Here is an 18,842-nt window from a genome sequence, read left to right as displayed (position 1 = left end):
CTGGGAGGTTGCCTATCTCCATTTAGTTGTTTTTCTGTTTTTTATCTTGTTCCTTCATCTGGTATATAGCCGTCTGCCTTTTCATCTTGTCTGTTTTTCTGTGAATGTGGTTTTCCTTCCACAGGCTGCAGGATTGTAGTTCTTCTTGCTTCTGCTGTCTGCCCTCTGGTGGATGTGGTTATCTAAGAGGCTTGAGCAGGTTTCCTGATGGGAGGGACTGTTGGTGGGTAGAGCTGGGTGTTACTCTTGTGGGCAGAGCTCAGTAAAACTTCAATCCACTTGTCTGCTGATGGGTGGGGCTGTGTTCCCTCCCTGTTGGTTGTTTGGCCCGAGGCAACCCAACACTGGATCCTACCCGGGCTGTTTTGTGGGGATAATGGCGGAGTCTGGGAGGGCCCATGCCAAGGAGTACTTCCCAGAACTTCTGCTGCCAGTGTCCTTGTCCTCACGGTGAGACACAGCCACCCCCCACCTCTGCAGAAGACCCTCCAACACTAGCAGGTAGGTCTGGTTCAGTCTCCTATGGGGTCACTGCTCCTTCCCCTGGGTCCCGATGCACACACTACTTTGTGTGTGCCCTCCAAGAGTGGAGTCTCTGTTTCCCCCAGTCCTGTCGAAGTCCTGCAATCAAATCCCACTCACCTTCAAAGTCTGATTCTCTAGGAATTCCTCTTCCCGTTGCTGGACCCCCAGCTTGGGAAGCCTGACGTGGGGCTCAGAACCTTCATTCCACTGGGTGGACTTTTCTGGTATAAGTGTTCTCCAGTTTGTGAGTCACCCACCCAGCAGTTATGGGATTTGATTTTACTGTGATTGCAGTCCTCCTACCATATCATTGTGGCTTCTCCTTTGTCTTTGGATGTGGGGTATCTTTTTTGGTGAGTTCCAGTGTCTTCCTGTCAATGAATGTTCAGCAGTTAGTTGTGTGTGTGTTTTTTTTTTTTTTTGGATAATTAGAAGTGTAATTGCTGAATCATATGGTAATTTTATTTTTAATTTTTTGAGGAACCTTTATACTGTTTTCCATAGTGGCTGCACCAATTTACATTCCCACCAACAGTGCAAAATGGCTTCCTTTTCTCCACATCTTCACCAACAGTTGTTGTTTCTTGTCTTTTTGAGAACAGCCATTCTAAAAGGTGTGAGGTAATATCATGTGGTTTTGACTTGCATTCCCCTGATGATTAGTGATGTTGAACACCTTTTCATGTACCTATTGGCCATCTGTGTGTCATCTTTGGAAAAATGTCTGTTCAGATCCTCTGCCCATTTTATAATGGGATTGTTTGGGGGTTTTTTTCTGTGTGAGATTTTTGGTTTGAGTCCTCTGAGTTCTTTATATGTTTTGGATGTTAACCTCTTACCAGATATATGATCTGCAAATATTTTCTCCATTTTGTAGGTTTCCTTTTCATGTTGTTGATGGTTTCCTTTGCTGTGCAGAAGCTTTTGGTCTGATATAGTCCCACTTATTTATTCTTGCTTTTTTTTTTTTTTTGTAGTTCCAAAAAATCATTGCCATCTGATGTCAAGGAGCTTACTGCCTATTTTTTCCTCTATGTGTTTTATGGTTTCTGGTTTCACATTCAAGTCTTTAATCCATTTCGAGTTAAAATTTTTTTATGGTGTAAGATAATGGTTCAGTTTCATTCTTTTGCATGTGGCTGTCTAGTTTTCCCAGCCTCATTTATTGAGGAGACTGTCCTTTCTCCATTGTATATTCTTGACTCCTTTGTCATATATTAATTAACCATATATGCATGGGTTTATTTATGGTCTCTCTATTCTGTTCCATTGACCTACATGTCTGTTTTTATACCAATACCATACTGTTTTAATTTCCATAGCTTTGTACAATAATATAGTTAGAAACCAGGGAGTATGATGCCTACAGCTTTATTCTGTTTTTCCAAAATTTGCTTCAGTTATTTGGGGTCATTTGTGGTTCCATGCACATTTTAGGAGTTTGTTCTACTTCTGTGAAAAGTGCCATTGGAATTTTGATAGGGATTGCACTGAATCTGTAGATTCCTTTGGGTAGTATAGACATTTTTACACTAATTCTTCTAACTCATGAACATGGATTATCTTCCCATTTATTTATATCTTCAATCTCTTTCATCTTATAGTTTTCAGTGTACAGGTCTTTCACCTCCTTGGTTAAATTTTTTCCTAAGTATTTTATTCTTTTTGATGCAATTATAAATGGGATTGCTTTCTTAGTTTCTCTTTCTGTTAGTTTGTTGTTAGTGTATAGAAACACAACAGATTATTGCACACTGATTTTGTATCTTGCAAGTTTACTGAATTCATTTATTAGTTCTAATAGTTTTTTGATGGAGTTTAGGGTTTTCTCTATATAGTATCATGTCATCTGCAAATAGTGAGTTTTACTTCTTTCTGATTTGGATGACTTTTGTTTCTTTTTCTTGACTAACTGATCTGGTTGGGACTTCCAATACTATGCTGAGTAAAAGTGGTGAGAGTGGGCATTCTTGTCTTGTTCCTGATCTTAGAGGAAAAGCTTTCAGTTTTTCACCATTGAGTATGATAGCTGTGGGCACATCATATATGGCCTTTAGTATGTTATGTTCTCTCTATACCAACTTTGTTGAGACTTTTTATCATGAATGGATGTTGAATTTTGTAAAATGCTTTTTCTGCATCTATTGAGATTATCATATACTTTTTTATCCTTCATTTTGTTAATGGGGGTGTATCACACTGATTGATTTTCTGATGTTGAACCATCCTTGCATCCCTAGAATAAATCTGATTTGGTCAAGGTGTATGATCCTTTTAATATATTGTTAAATTTGGTTTTCTAATATTTTGCTGAGGATTTTTACAACTATGTTCATCAGGGATATTGGCTTGTAATTTTCTTGTGGTATCCTATTTTGGTTTTGGTATCAGGGTAATGCTCGCCTCATAAAATGCATTCAGAAGTGTTGCTTCTTGTAGTTTTCTGGAAGAGTTTGAGAAGGATTTGTAGTAATTCTTTAAATGTTTGGTAGAATTCATCAGTGAAAACATCTGGTCATGGACTTTTGGACTTCGTTGGGAGGGTTTTACTTAATGATTCAATGTCTTTACTAGTATGAATCTGTTCAGATTTTCTGTTTCTTCATGAGTCAGTCTTGGAAAATTGTGTTTTTAGGAATTTGTCCATTTCCTATACGTTGTCCAATTTGCTGAATAATTGTAGTAGTTTCTTATGATCCTTTGTACTTCTGTGGTATCAGTTGTAACATCTTTTTCATTTCTTAGTTGAATCTTCTCTTTTTTCTTGGTGAGTCTTGCTAAAGGTTTGTCAATTTTTTTCAAAAACCACCCCCCCAGCTCTTAGTTTCATTGATCTTTTCTACTGGCTTTTAAATTTACATTTAATTCATTTCTGCTCTGATCTTTGTTATTTCCTTCCTTCTACTAATTCTGGGGTTTGTTGTCCTCTTTCTAGTTCTTTGAGGTGTAAATTTAAGTTGTATATTTGAGGTCTTTCTTTTTTCTTAATGTAGGGATTTATTGCCATGAATGTCCTTCTTAGAACTGCTTAGCTATATCCCATAACTTTTGGTATGTTGTATTTCCATTTTCATTTGTCTCAAGGTTTTTAAATTTTCTCTTTTGATTTCTTCTCTGACCCATTGGTCATTCAGTAGCCTCTGTACACATACCTGTGAGTTTTCCAGTTTTCTTACAACTGATTTCTAGTCATACCATTGTAAAGTCAGAAAAGATGATTGATACGATTTTGATTTTCTTAAATTTATTAAGATTTTTTGTGGCCTAACATATGATCTATCCTGGAAACATTCCAAGTGTACTTCAGAAGAATGTTTGTTACTTTTGGATGGAATGTTGTATGTTTCTAAGTCCATCTGGTATAATATGTCCTTTTAAGGCGAATGTTTCCTCATTAATTTTTATCTGTATGATCTATCTACTGATGGAAATGGGATATTAAAGTCCCCTACTATTATTGTATTACTGTCAATTTCTCTCCGTAGGTTTGTTAATATTTGCTTTATTTAGGTTCTTCTCTGTCAGGTACATAAATATTGTAATATATCCTCTTGTTGGATTGACCCCTTTACCATTATACAGTGACCATGTCTGCTTCTTACTACAGTTTTTGTCTTAAAGTCTATTTTGTTTGATGTAAGTTGTTTTGGTTTCCATTTGCATGGAATATCTTTTGCGATTCCTTCACTTTCAGCTGTATGTCCACACATCTGAAGTGAATCTCTTGTAGGCAGCATATTAGATGAGTCTTGGTTTTTTTTAATCCTTTCAGCCACTCAATGTCTTTTGATTTGAGAATTTAGTCTATTTACGTATAATCTAATTATTGATAGGTATGTACTTATTGCCATTTTGTTAAATTGTTTTCTGGCTGTCTTGTAATTCCTTTTTCCTCTCCTCTCTTTGTAATTTGATGATTTTCTGTGGTGGTATGCTCAGGTTTATCTTCTGTAAATCTATTATAGGGTTTTGCTTTGTGGTTACCATGAGGCTTACAACACTTATTTATCATAGTCCATTTTAAGTGGATAAAAACATAAGTATCAACTCAACCTAAAGCCCTACATTTAATCCCCACCATTGTATTTTAGTGTTAAAATTTATGTTTTTTTTTTATCTTGTATATCCATTAACAAATCATTACGGCTGTAGTTATTTTTACTAATTTTGTCTTTTATCCTTCATACTAGCCTTATAAGTAATTAACCCATCACTGTTACATTAGATTTTTCTGAATTTTACCATACATTTACCTTTACCAGTGAGATTTGTACTCTCATGTTTTCCTGTTAGTAATTAACACCCTTTCATTTCAGATTAAAGAAGCCCCTTTAACATTTCTTGTAAGGCCAGTCCAGTGGTGATTAACAACATTAGCTTTTCTTGTCTAGGAAACTCTCTCTCTTCTTTAATTATGAGGGACAACTTTGTCAGGTAGAGAATTCTTGATTGGCAGTTTTTTCCTTTCAGCACTTTGACTATATCATGCCACTCCCTTCTCGTCTGTAAAGTTTCTGTTGACAAAATCTGATAATCATATAGGAGTTCCTTTATAGGTATCAAGTTGTTTTTTTCTTGCTGCTTTTAAGATACTCTCGTGGTCTTTAACTTGAACTTTACGACGTGTCTCAGTGTGGGTCTCTTGATGTTGTTTGGGGGGCTTGTCTCTCAGTGGCAAGTTTTAAAAGTTGGGGTGCAAGATGTGGGGTTCAAACCCTTCACTCTTCAGGGAGAACCTCAAAGTTGCGAGTTCCCTCTTGATTGGGGGTCTCCATACTGAGAGTGGGATTTATGGTGAGATTTTGTCTCAGCCTCTCCTACTAGCTTAGATGTGGGTTCTTCCTTGTAGGGGTCTCTCAGCTAGTTTTGGGTTTTGTCCAGAGGAAGTTGTTCCATATGCAGCTGTAGATTCAGTGTGGCCATGGGAAGTGGTGAGTTTAGGATCCTCCTATGTAGCTATCTTGTGCTGGAACCCATACACCTTTTAAAATAACAAATTGAGGTTCAGATGCTGGCTCTTCTTTCTGAGATTTAAAAGCATCATTGACAATATAGATACTATTTACCATAATCTTACAGTAAGGAATAATGTGGGATGTTCTGCTGATGCCACAGATTTTCAAATTAATAAGGATAAGTCATAAGTGGTCATGGGGAAGGATGGAGACAATAACCTGCAGTTACTGATCAGAATAAAGAGAAGTGATGGGTCAGATTTTAACATATTAAGGTACTACTTGAGTATAGTTACAAATTTTTGTGAAGAAGCTACCAACTATTATAAGTTTAGTATAAGACTTTACTAAATAGTGAGGACATCTGCCAAAAAAAAAAAAAATCAAACAACTGACTCAACAAAATATAAGTATCTGTTAACTCCCATTTTATTTACTTTGGATGGCAGACATAACTCTCTGCCTCTTCTCTAGACAGACAACTCCTTATCACTAGCAGCTGGAGTCCAGTTGTGCAGTTATGGCAAATGGACAAAGTTCATCATCAGTTATGAGACAGAAAACCATTAACTGTACTAACAATTTATAGATTGGAAGATGTTTCCAGGAATACTGGTTTGAGATTTTATGGTCCAAGAGCTTTTATGGAAAATTCAACAAGAAGATCTGCTTTAGAAGAACTTTATGGGTATATGATTAGCAATACACAGAATGTTTGAATTTTTAAAAATTATGAGACTTAACAGGACATTCCCAGTGGGAGCATAAAGCTCTGAATACTGTGACTAAGCAAACAAACGGTTTTAACATTTTCTTTTACAACCTAACAAAAAGATATTCAAAACTAAAATGGCAACGGATTTGACTATATAGCAAACCTACCTACAGAGTTTTCATTTCTGTAAAGAAATAACTTGTGAAATATTCCTAAAGTCAGTGCACAAAACAGGAAAACCATTATTTCTGTTACACTCCACAATTCTTGGAACTAATATTAGAGGTTCTATGACTTTAAATCTTTATGCTACAGAGAATGATATTATCCACTAAAACAGGAAGTAGTTTTCTAAAGGTTATTCATTCTCCAGGTCATTAAAGAATTTTATTTTTTTATTCAAAACATTTACCAATTGGAAGAGGAAACACACCTGAATCTTTTTGTTTACAAGTAGCAAAACAAAACCCAAGAAGGTAATTTTCTTATACATGCTTTCCAGGTCACTTGGAAATAAGACTATTTCCTTTGCTGGGTAAGTATTTTGTAAAAATTAAGTGCACAATGACTGTTTCTTGAAATGAATATAACCTTTCAACCAGTAACATTAGGTTACCTGTAGGAAAAGGATACACAACTACTGAGACAGGTAACAGGATTACAGTTTTAACAAAAACCTCTGAAAGGCAATCATCAAATTACAATTTTCATTGGTTTCCTTCATTATCATCATTACTGTCTGCCCACAAATTCTGCAGTGGAGTCCATTTCAAATCCTTCTAAGAGTCCACTTCATGAGATAAATATGTACATACAAAATAAAGCAGATATATTATTTATAAAAAGTAAATTGTTTTATATATTATTTTTCTTCTAGGATCTTTAAAATAAGAGTGAGGCCTTGACCACATTTGCATTATAAAAAATATAAGTTGTGATACAGTAAAACTGTCTTTTTATGTATAGTTCTGTGAGTTTTCACTCATGTATATATTCAGGTAACCATGTCATCATTCAAAAAAATTCCTCTGTTGTCTTTCTCAACTGGGATTCCTTACCTGAACCAAACAGAAAATAATGTTTCAATTTCCTTTATTCTTCAAGTAAATGCTTACATAAAATCACTTGTATTTATTTCCTCTCTTCAATTTGGTATATTCTCACAAACACTATATAATCTCACCACTCTGTATCTGGAGGCAGGTTAATGTAATCAAAGGTTATAGCTCTGAAAAGTATGATGGTAGGATTTTAAAACTCAGATTACATAGGTTGGTTAACTCTTGGTTTGTTTCAAGTATTACTGAGCTATATTTGAAGTACATCCTCAACTATTATTGCATTATTCACAGCTGTCCAGTAATAACTCCAGCAGTAAAATATCTTAAGTATGAAACATGTAATGTTGATGACAAATGTTTTAGAACATCAGGAGTAAGATTAATGAAGAGCAAAGTAAATCTACAACAAGAAAAGGGAAGGTACATTTATTAAAAATAAAAATAGTCGACAGTCTCTGATAACAAACAAAACCATTCAGACTCGAAATAGATCCAATAGACGTTGTAACAATGCACATATATTAAAAAAACCGAAGAGCCATTAAGTAGTTTTGTTACAATTTTAGAAAGGAAAACAGGATTGTGGCTTGCTCCTGCCTACACACAGCATGCAGGCCCAGCCCCACTTTCTGTGTCCTGTGCAGCACAGCGGTGCATGGCGTGTGTGTTCATTCAGTGAACACACTGTTTCTGGAGAAAATCGCAGTTTCTGTAAGGATGATCCAGTACATAAATTAGTGGCTCCATTTCATAAAAAAATCTGTGTAGGCAGGAAGAGCAGGGATGACCGTTTTCAAAGTCTTCAGTTTTAACAAAAGGTACAGAATAAACTACTAAATCTAGATGCTTTCACATTATTTTGCATGAGTATCAAGTACTGTGTAAAAATTTTTGTAAAATCTTGTTAGCCAAACTACTGTCTTTAAAGCAAAGTTTGTCACTCTTTTAGCATGGCTGATAAGTTTTTTCTGCCTTTGTCACTAATAACACTTGTCAAACCAAAGAACTTTGAAAAAGAATATGCACTGATAAAGGGAAATAGTACCGAAAATGTGCCTGGACTTCAGTCTTAAGACACACACAGTTCCTGTTGGATACTAGACTGTGAGAGTTTATTATCTTCAGTCTTTTCAGGTCCTGAGGTGTGGCAAGTAGTCTTCCGCTTAAATAATCGAAGACTCAGTCGTAAGAGTTCATTGTCTACCACTGGAGCATTTGTATAAGCTTGTTTTACGGTGCCCTATTTGGAGAAAACAAAAACAAATTAAACATGTACATTATTAGTTGACAGTAGAAAAGACAGGTTAACTAACAAAAATATCAGTTATAAGAAAAATTCGTTAGTGATGAATATTAAATTAGCTGTGTTGGATATTTAAAAGCAAAATTAAGAAATGTCTGCAGACTCAAGGAATCTTAGAAAAGAAAGCAATCTTTAGAGGGCACCTAGTCTAACTTCTTGCTCAAAGCAGGAATCTTCTCAACAATCCCTGACAGGTAATCAAGTAGTTTTTACTTCATTATTTCCAATGACAAAACAACGAAAAACACTGCACATTCTATTGTTGAACGGTACTATTTCTTCCACGTTTTGAAATAAAATCTCTTCTACGGAGCTACACACTAATTCAGTCTTACTTTCACATGACAATCAATTCTCTGAAGAGAAGCACCGAACATTCCATACTCCTTACTGGTCTGTTGATATGACATAAGATGTAGGCTCCAGAACTGAACAAATTCTAAAGAAGACAGCTGATCAGTGCAGTCTACTGAGAAACTAAGCTGTAGATGGCTATTATTGGAACTTAAAGCGACCTTAGCAGTTTTGAAAGTTATTGTCATAAAATTTTGTTAAATGTTCTCCAACCATGTGTAGAATGAAATAAAGATTTGAATATCTCCAGCATGCTGCTATTTCTCTTCTAGATCTTTAAAGGAAGAGTGATGCCTTGACCACATTTGCATTATAAAAAATATTTTATAAGTTGTGATACAGTAAGACTGGCTTTTTATGTATAGTTCTGTGAGTCTTCACTCATGTATATATTCAAGAAACCACGACCGCAATCAGAAGTGTCATCATTCAAAAAAATTCCTCTGTTGTCTTTCTCAACTGGGGTTCCTTACCTGAACCAAACAAAAAATAAGCTGAGCTTCAATTTCCTTTATTCTTCAAGGAAATGTTTACATATAATCACTTGTGTTTATTTCCTCTTCAATTTGGTATATTCTCATAAACACTATATAATCTCCTCACCACTCTGGAAAATCTTTTTCCTTGAACTTCAATTTAAATAAGTTTCTAGTATATTTCATTATCTAAAGAAACTTTGCAAATGAAAAATATTTCACAGGAATAGACTATTTAAAATTTTTTTCCAGGTGGAGGGGAAGATGGCGGAAGAGTAAGACGTGGAGAGCACCTTCCTCCCCACAGATACACCAGAAATACATCTACACGTGGAGCAACTCCTACAGAACACCTACTGAATGCTGGCAGAAGACCTCAGACCTCCCAAAAGGCAAGAAACTCCCCATGTACCTGGGTAGGGCAAAAGAAAAAAGAAAAAACAGAGACAAAAGAATAGGGACGGGATGTGCTCCTCTGGGAGGGAGCTGTGAAGGAGGAAAGGTTTCCACACACTAGGAAGGCTCTTTGCGGGTGGAGACTGCGGGAGGCGGAGGGGGGAGCTTCAGAGCTGCGGAGGAGAGCATGGCAACGGGTGTGGAGGGCAAAGCGGGGAGATTCCCACACAGAGGATCGGTGCCGACCGGCACTCACCAGCCCCAGAGGCTTGTCTGCTCACCTGCTGGGGTGGGCGGGGCTGCGAGCTGAGGCTCAGGCTTCGGTTGGAGCGCAGGGAGAGGACTGGGGTTGGCGGCGTGAACACAGCCTGAAGGGGGTTAGTGCGCCACGGCTAGCCAGGAGGGAGTCCAAGGAAAAGTCTGCACCTGCCAAAGAGGCAAGAGACTTTTTCTTCCCTCTTTGTTTCCTGGTGTGTGAGGAGAGGGGATTAAGAGCGCTGCTTAAAGGAGCTCCGGAGACGGGCGCGAGCCGCGGCTAAAAGCGTGGACGCCAGAGACGGGCGGGAGATGCTAAGGCTGCTGCTGCCGCCACCAAGACGCCTGTGTGCGAGCACAGGTCACTATCCACACCCCTCTTCCTGGGAGCCTGTGCAGCCTGCTACTGCCAGGGTCCCGGGATCCAGGGACAACTTCCCTGGGAGAATGCATGGCAGGCCTCAGGCTCACCCCGCACTCTGCGCCCCTCCCTACCCCCGGCCTGAGTGAGCCAGAGCTCCTGAATCAGCGGCTCCTTTAACCCCGTCCTGTCTGAGTGAAGAACAGACGCCCTCCAGCAACCTACATGCAGTGACGGGACCCAATCCAAAGCTGAGCCCCTGGGAGCTGTGAGAACAAAGAAGAGAAAGGGAACTCTCTCCCAGCAGCCTCAGGAGCAGTGGATTAAAGCTCCACAATCAACTTGATGTACCTTGCATCTGTGGAAAACCTGAATAGACAACCAATCATCCCAAATTGAGGTGGACTTTGAGAGCAAGATTTATTATTTTTTCCCCTTTTTCTCTTTTTGTGGGTGTGTATGTGTATGCTTCTTAGTGAGATTTTGTCTGTATAGCTTTGCTTCTAACATTTGTCCTAAGGTTCTATCTGTCTCTTTTTTCCTAAATAATTATTTTTTAATTTAATAACTTTATTATATTTTATATTTCACTGTATCTTCTTTCTTTTTTCCTTCCTTCCCTCCTTCCTCCCTCCCTCCTTTCTTTCCTTCTTCTTTTTCTTTTATTCTGAGCTGTGTGGATGAAATGCTCTTGATGCTGCAGCCAGGAGTCAGTGCTGTGCCTCTGAGGTGGGAGAGCCAACTTCAGGACACTGGTCAACAAGAGACCTCCCAGCTCCACATAATATCAAACGGCAAAAATCTCTCAGAGATCTCCATCTCAACACCAGCACCCAGCTTCACTCAATGACCAGCAAGCTACAGTGCTGGACAACCTATGCTAAACAACTAGCAAGACAGGAACACAACCTCACCCATTAGCAGAGAGGCTGCCTAAAATCCTAATAAGGCCACAGACACCCCAAAATACACCACCAGACGTGGACCTGCCCACCAGAAAGACAAGATCCAGCCTCATCCACCAGAACACAGGCACTAGTCCCCTCCACCAGGAAGCCTACACAACCCACTGAACCAACCTTAGCCACTGGGGACAGACATCAAAAACAATGGCAACTACGAACCTGCAGCCTGCAAAAAGCAGACCCCAAACACAGTAAGATAACCAAAATGAGAAGACAGAAAAACACACAGCAGATGAAGGAGCAAGATAAAAACGCACCAGACCTAACAAATGAAGAAGAAATAGGCAGTCTACCTGAAAAAGAATTCAGAATAATGATAGTAAAGATGATCCAAAATCTTGGAAACAGAATAGACAAAATGCAAGAATCATTTAACAAGGACCTAGAAGAACTAAAGCTGAAACAAACAATGATGAACAACACAATAAATGAAATTAAGAATACTCTGGAAGGAATCAATAGCAGAATAACTGAGACAGAAGAACGGATAAGTGACCTGGAGGATAAAATAGTGGAAATAACTACTGCAGAGCAGCATAAAGAAAAAGAATGAAAAGAAGTGAGGACAGTCTCAGAGACCTCTGGGACAACATTAAACGCACCAACATTCGAATTATAGGGATTCCAGAAGAAGAAGAGAAAAAGGGACTGAGAAAATATTTGAAGAGATTATAGTTGAAAACTTCCCTAATATGGGAAAGGAAATAGTTAAGTCCAGGAAGCACAGAGAGTCCCATACAGGATAAACCCAAGGAGAAATATGCCAAGACACATATTAATCAAACTGTCAAAAATTAAATACAAAGAAAACATATTAAAAGCAGCAAGGGAAAAGCCACAAATAACAAAGAAGGGAATCCCCATAAGGTTAACATCTGATCTCTCAGCAGAAACTCTGCAAGCCAGAAGGGAGTGGCAGGACATACTGAAAGTGATGAAGGAGAAAAACCTGCAACCAAGATTACTCTACCCAGCAAGGATCTCATTCAGATTTGATGGAGGAATTAAAACCTTTACAGATAAGCAAAAGCTGAGAGAGTTCAGCACCACCAAACCAGCTTTACAACAAATGCTAAAGGAACTTCTCTAGGCAAGAAACACAAGAGAAGGAAAAGACCTACAATAACGAACCCAAAACAATTAAGAAAATGGGAATAGGAACATACATATCAATAATTACCTTAAGTATAAATGGACTAAATGCTCCCACCAAAAGACAAAGATTGGCTGAATGGATACAAAAACAAGACCCATATCTATGCTGTCTGAAAGAGACCCACTTCAGACCTAGAGACACATACAGACTGAAAGCAAGGGGATGGAAAAAGATATTCCATGCAAGTGGAAATGAAAAGAAAGCTGGAGTAGCAATTCTCGTATCAGACAAAATAGACTTTAAAATAAAGACTATTAGAAGAGACAGAGAAGGACACTACATAATGATCAAGGAATTGATCCAAGAAGAAGATATGCTTGATCCAAGAAGAAGATATAACAATTGGAAATATTTATGCACCCAACATAGGAGCACGTCAATACATAAGGCAAATACTAACAGCCATAAAAGGGGAAATCAACAGTAACACATTCATAGTAGGGGACTTTAACACCCCACTTTCACCAATGGACAGATCATCATCCAAAATGAAAATAAATGAGGAAACACAAGCTTTAAATGATACATTAAACAAGATGGACTTAATTGATATTTATAGGACACTCCATCTAGGACACTCCATCCAAAAACAACAGAATACACATTTTTCTCAAGTGCTCATGGAACATTCTCCAGGATAGATCATATCTTGGGTCACAAATCAAGCCTTGGTAAATTTAAGAAAATTGAAATCATATCGAGTATCTTTTCCGACCACAACGCCATAAGACTAGATATCAATTACAGGAAAACATCTGTAAAAAATACAAACACATGGAGGCTAAACAATACACTACTTAATAATGAAGTGATCATTGAAGAAATCAAGGAGGAAATAAAAAAATACCTAGAAACAAATGACAATGGAGACACAACGACCCAAAACCTATGGGATGCAGCAAAAGCAGTTCTAAGGGGGAAGTTTATAGCAATACAAGCCCACCTTAAGAAGCAGGAAACATCTCGAATAAACAACCTAACCTTGCACCTAAAGCAATGAGAAAGAAGAACAAAAAAACCCCAAAGTTAGCAGAAGGAAAGAAATCATAAAAATCACATCAGAAATAAATGAAAAAGCAAAGATCAATAAAACTAAAAGCTGGTTCTTTGAGGAGATAAACAAAATAGATAAACCATTAGCCAGACTCATCAAGAAAAAAAGGGAGAAGACTCAAATCAATAAAATTAGAAATGAAAAAGGAGAAGTAACAACTGACACTGCAGAAATACAAAAGATCATGAGAGATTACTACAAGCAACTCTATGCCAATAAAATGGACAACCTGGAAGAAATGGACAAATTCTTAGAAAGGCACAACCTGCCAAGACTGAATCAGGAAGAAATAGAAAATATGAACGGACTATTCACAAGCACTGAAATTGAAACTGTGATTAAAAATCTTCCAACAAACAAAAGCCCAGAACCAGATGGCTTCACAGGTGAATTCTATCAAACATTTAGAGAAGCGCTAACATCTATCCTTCTCAAACTCTTCCAAAATATAGCAGAGGGAGAAACACTCCCAAATTCATTCTACGAGGCCACCATCACCTTGATACCAAAACCTGACAAGGATGTCACAAAGAAAGAAAACTACAGGCCAACATCACTGATGAACATAGATGCAAAAATCCTCAACAAAATACTAGCAAACAGAATCCAACAGCACATTAAAAGGGTCATACACCATGATCAAGTGGGGTTTATTCCAGGAATGCAAGGATTCTTCAATATACGCAAATCTATCAAAGTGATAAACTGTAGTAACAAATTGAAGGAGAAAAACCATATGATCATCTCAATAGATGCAGAAAAAGCTTTTGACAAAATTCAACACCCATTTATGATAAAAACCCTGCAGAAAGTAGGCATAGAGGGAACTTTCCTCAACATGATAAAGGCCATCTATGACAAACCCACAGCCAACATCATCCTCAATGGTGAAAAACTGAAAGTATTTCCACTAAGATCAGGAACAAGACAAGGTTGCCCTCTGTCACCACTCTTATTCAATATAGTTTTGGAAGTTTTAGCCACAGCAATCAGAGAAGGAAAGGAAATAAAAGGAATCCAAATCGGAAAAGAAGAAGTAAATCTGTCACTGTCTGCAGATGACATGATACTATACATAGAGAATCCTTAAGATGCCACCAGAAAACTACTAGAGCTAATCAATGAATTTGGTAAAGTTGCAGGATACAAAATTAATGCACAGAAATCTCTTGCATTCCTATACACTAATGATGAAAAATCTGAAAGTGAAATCAACAAAACACTCCCATTTACCATTGCAACAAAAAGAATAAAATATCTAGGAATAAACCTACCTAAGGAGACAAAAGACCTGTATGCAGAAAATTATAAGACACTGATGAAAGAAATTAAAGATGATACAAATAGATGGAGAGATATACCATGTTCTTGGATTGGAAGAATCAACATTGTGAAAATGATTCTACTACCCAAAGCAATCTACAGATTCAATGCAATCCCTATCAAACTACCACTGGCATTTTTTCACAGAACTAGAACAAAAAATTTCACAACTTGTATGGAAACACAAAAGACCCCGAAGAGCCAAAGCAATCTTGAGAACGAAAAACGGAGCTGGAGGAATCAGGCTCCCTGACTTCAATACGACAAAGCTACAGTAATGAAGACAGTATGGTACTGGCACAAAAACAGAAATATAGATCAATGGAACAGGATAGAAAGCCCAGAGATAAACCCACACACATATGGTCACCTTATCTTTGATAAAGGAGGCGAGAAGGTACAGTGGAGAAAGGACAGCCTCTTCAATAAGTGGTGCTGGGAAAACTGGACAGGTACATGTAAAAGTATGAGATTAGATCACTCCCTAACACCATACACAAAAATAAGCTCAAAATAGATTAAAGACCTAAATGTAAGGCCAGAAACTATCAAACTCTTAGAGGAAAATATAGGCAGAACACTCTATGACATAAATCACAGCAAGATCCTTTTTGACCCACCTCCTAGAGAAATGGAAATAAAAACAAAAATAAACAAATGGGACCTCATGAAACTTCAAAGCTTTTGCACAGCAAAGGAAACCATAAACAAGACCAAAAGACAACCCTCAGAATGGGAGAAAATATTTGCAAATAAAGCAACTGACAAGGGATTAATTTCCAAAATTTACAAGCAGATCATGCAGCTCAACATCAAAAAAACAAACCACCCAATCCAAAAATGGGCAGAAGACCTAAATAGACATTTCTCCAAAGAAGATATACAGACTGCCAACAAACACATGAAAGAATGCTCAACATCACTAATCATTAGAGAAATGCAAATCAAAACTACAATGAGATATCATCTCACACCAGTCAGAATGGCCATCATCAAAAAATCTAGGAACAATAAATGCTGGAGAGGGTGTGGAGAAAAGGGAACACTCTTGCACTGCTGGTGGGAATGCGAATTGGTTCAGCCACTATGCTTAAAAAACTACAAATAGAACTACCATATGACCCAGCAATCCCACTACTGGGCATATACCCTGAGAAAACCAAAATTCAGAAAGAGTCATGTACCAAAATGTTCACTGCAGCTCTATTGACAATAGCCAGGACATGGAAGCAACCTAAGTGCCCATCATCAGATGAATGGATAAAGAAGATGTGGCACATATATACAATGGAATATGACTCAGCCATAAAAAGAAACGAAATTGAGCAATTTGTAATGAGGTGGATAGACCCAGAGTCTGTCATACAGGGTGAAGTAAGTCAGAAAGAGAAAGACAAATACCATATGCTAACACATATATATGGAATTTAAGAAAAAAAATGTCATGAAGGACCTAGGGGTAAGACAGGAATAAAGACACAGACCTACTGGAGAACGGACTTGAGGATATGGGGAGGGTGAAGGGTGAGCTGTGACAAAGCGAGAGAGAGGCATGGACATATATACACTAACAAAGGTAAGGTAGATAGCTAGTGGGAAGCAGCCGCATAGCACAGGGATATCAGCTCGGTGCTTTGTGACCGCCTGGAGGGGTGGGATAGGGAGGGTGGGAGGGAGAGAGACACAAGAGGGAAGAGATATGGGAACATATGTATATGTACAACTGATTCACTTTGTTATAAAGAGAAACTAACCCACCATTGTTAAGTAATTATACCCCAATAGAGATGTTAAAAAAAAAATTTTTTTTCCACTACCAATAACAATGTTATTCAAAACAAATGTTATTCAAAACTGTTAAAGTAAAATAAAAAGTACTATAAATTCTAATAAAATTCTTTCTTTTACATGTGTAAAAGACTGGGAAACCAAACTCATAAAAGCAGATCATGAGACCTTAATTTCACCTTAAAGCAATCAAATGAAGAATATGTCATCCATACTACTCAACAGACATGTTCCAATTCTTCTAAGGAAACAACAGTACCTTCTCATTTTTAACAAGCTGCTTCCGGATTGCAGAATCCCGCCTGAAGCATAATGCTTTACAGCATGGTCCAAGATTACTAAGAAGACTTGCTCTTTCCTCTTTTCGTAGTAATGCAGCCATGTTGAGAGCCCCCAATTCATGTTCAAAAAGATTGTCTGCGTCTTTCAATAAAAAATAAACACATTAAGGTTTCTGAAAATAGAAGTGTTATCAACTGCTTAGATGAATATTCCACAAAGTCTATCTATACTAAGTTTATCTATACTTTATCAAAGTTACCAACAGTGGTGAAAACTATTTCATATAAAGGCAATATGTTCTCTGTGAGAGAACTCCAGTATGTAGTTTTGGTGCTAGGCTCAAACAAAAATAAATACTCTGATAGCCACTTTAAGATATAAGAAAAGCAGAATTGGGAGACAGAATTTAGACACGGATTACTATGGGAAAAAAGTTCAAGTTAAGAATTAGTAAAATCAAATTCAATATATTGTGTACCATCAACTACAAGTTCTAGATTCAGCACTTTATTATGGCAAGATTCAAATGTAGTAATGTGACTACATTCTGTGAACCCTAAAAAACTTAGGAAAGTGATTAGCTGTTTGTTAGATAATCTGCAAATTTTATCCAATATTTGGTCACAGTAAAAACCTGGGACAATGTATCAAAATCACTTAGTTTTAAGTCATAACATGCACAGTAGGGAGAAAACACTTAATAAAAATAGAGATTGAGTTAAAAATAGACAAGAAATCAAAATTTACAGAATAGGGTCAGTCATTAATCTAAATAAATAACAGAAAGAGTAGTAACTTCAAAGTTAACATTCCAGGAGTTGGCCAAGAGTATGAATGGTATCAGGTAGTGTTTCTATAGCAACATGATCAAACAGTTTATTGCTAGAGCCCACAAAGGGAAATAGTAAATAACACCTAGGTAAAAACAAAACAGACATTTGAGAATTAATGAAATTGCATTACATATTTCATTTCCTGAACTGCAGAGCATAAATAGATTAGATAATTAACAAGAAACCTGTCTCATGTAATATACCTAGTTGGTAAGTTATACACCTAGTGAATAGGTTTATAACAAAAGCAAAAATAAATGTAAATAAAAACTCAGAAATAGTTCACAAACTTCGATGTCTATCAGAATCATCTGAGCAGTTTTTAAAAATACAGTGCCAGGGCTCTACCACCAGACCTACAGACTCTCCACAGTTGGAACTAGGATACCTTAGTGGGTATCCCGTTGGGGGAAAAGGCAGTTCCTCAGGTAATTCAGCCATACCAATGTTTGAGCCAACCAATGACACAGTCATATAATGCAGACTATTAAAAAAAATAGCATCAAACATTCACCACCATTCTACTATAGATACAAATAAAGAAATCTCCATTGAGTCCATGCACTTCCTTGAAAATTGCTCATTAGGACAAATTACTTTTTATTTAAATCTTTTCTGCTTTCACAACAGTAGACTATAAAACACACTTGCAAACCTCCCTAGAACGTATAACATGGCTAAACTTAGTCTTTTCCGGTTTTGAACTGACCAGCACCAAATTAACTCGAGACAGATTAAACACGTATATAAGTACAAGTAAACCAAAGGAACTAAAATAACTGGGAAAATTTAGCTTCAAAGAACTTAATCATACTATAATCAGAAAACCTGGACAAAAGCAATTTAAATTTCAGTACATATTCAAGTTTTCTGTTTTAAGCCTTAGAATTTAAAAATTACATAGGGAGTGGAGATATACTTTCTTCAGCACTGGGGCACAGAAACAGAATAGATTAGAAAAAAATCAGTTATTTCACAAATATTTATTGAATACCTACTATGTGTCAGGTACTTTTCAAGGCAATGGCATAATTAGTAAG

At 37.2% G+C, this 18,842-nt stretch overlaps 1 protein-coding gene and 1 long non-coding RNA gene across 12 annotated transcripts in view; one reads left to right on the top strand and one right to left on the bottom strand.

Moving 5' to 3' along the window:
* The first annotated feature begins 321 nt into the window (after positions 1-321).
* On the top strand, positions 322-18,072 carry LOC141277040 (uncharacterized). The gene is made up of 3 exons (XR_012327678.1): positions 322-501; positions 9,642-9,781; positions 16,819-18,072. It is a non-coding gene; the product is annotated as an uncharacterized lncRNA (long non-coding RNA).
* ZC3H13 (zinc finger CCCH-type containing 13) overlaps positions 7,667-18,842 on the bottom strand; it is a 91,457-nt gene continuing 80,281 nt past the window's right edge. For all 11 annotated transcript variants that reach the window (XM_019936540.3, XM_019936539.3, XM_019936543.3 and 8 more), the window contains 2 exons: positions 16,947-17,110; positions 7,667-8,496 (listed from right to left, as the gene is read on the bottom strand). In XM_019936540.3, the coding sequence (XP_019792099.1) occupies positions 8,326-8,496; positions 16,947-17,110 (335 nt within the window). In that variant the 3' untranslated portion in view covers positions 7,667-8,325. The remainder of the gene's footprint in view (positions 8,497-16,946; positions 17,111-18,842) is intronic.

Source organism: Tursiops truncatus, chromosome 18 (genome assembly GCF_011762595.2).
Source record: "Tursiops truncatus isolate mTurTru1 chromosome 18, mTurTru1.mat.Y, whole genome shotgun sequence".
NCBI lineage: Eukaryota > Metazoa > Chordata > Mammalia > Artiodactyla > Delphinidae > Tursiops > Tursiops truncatus.
The sequence above is the reverse complement of the archived record's forward strand: the minus strand, read 5'-3'. Positions and strand labels throughout refer to the sequence as shown.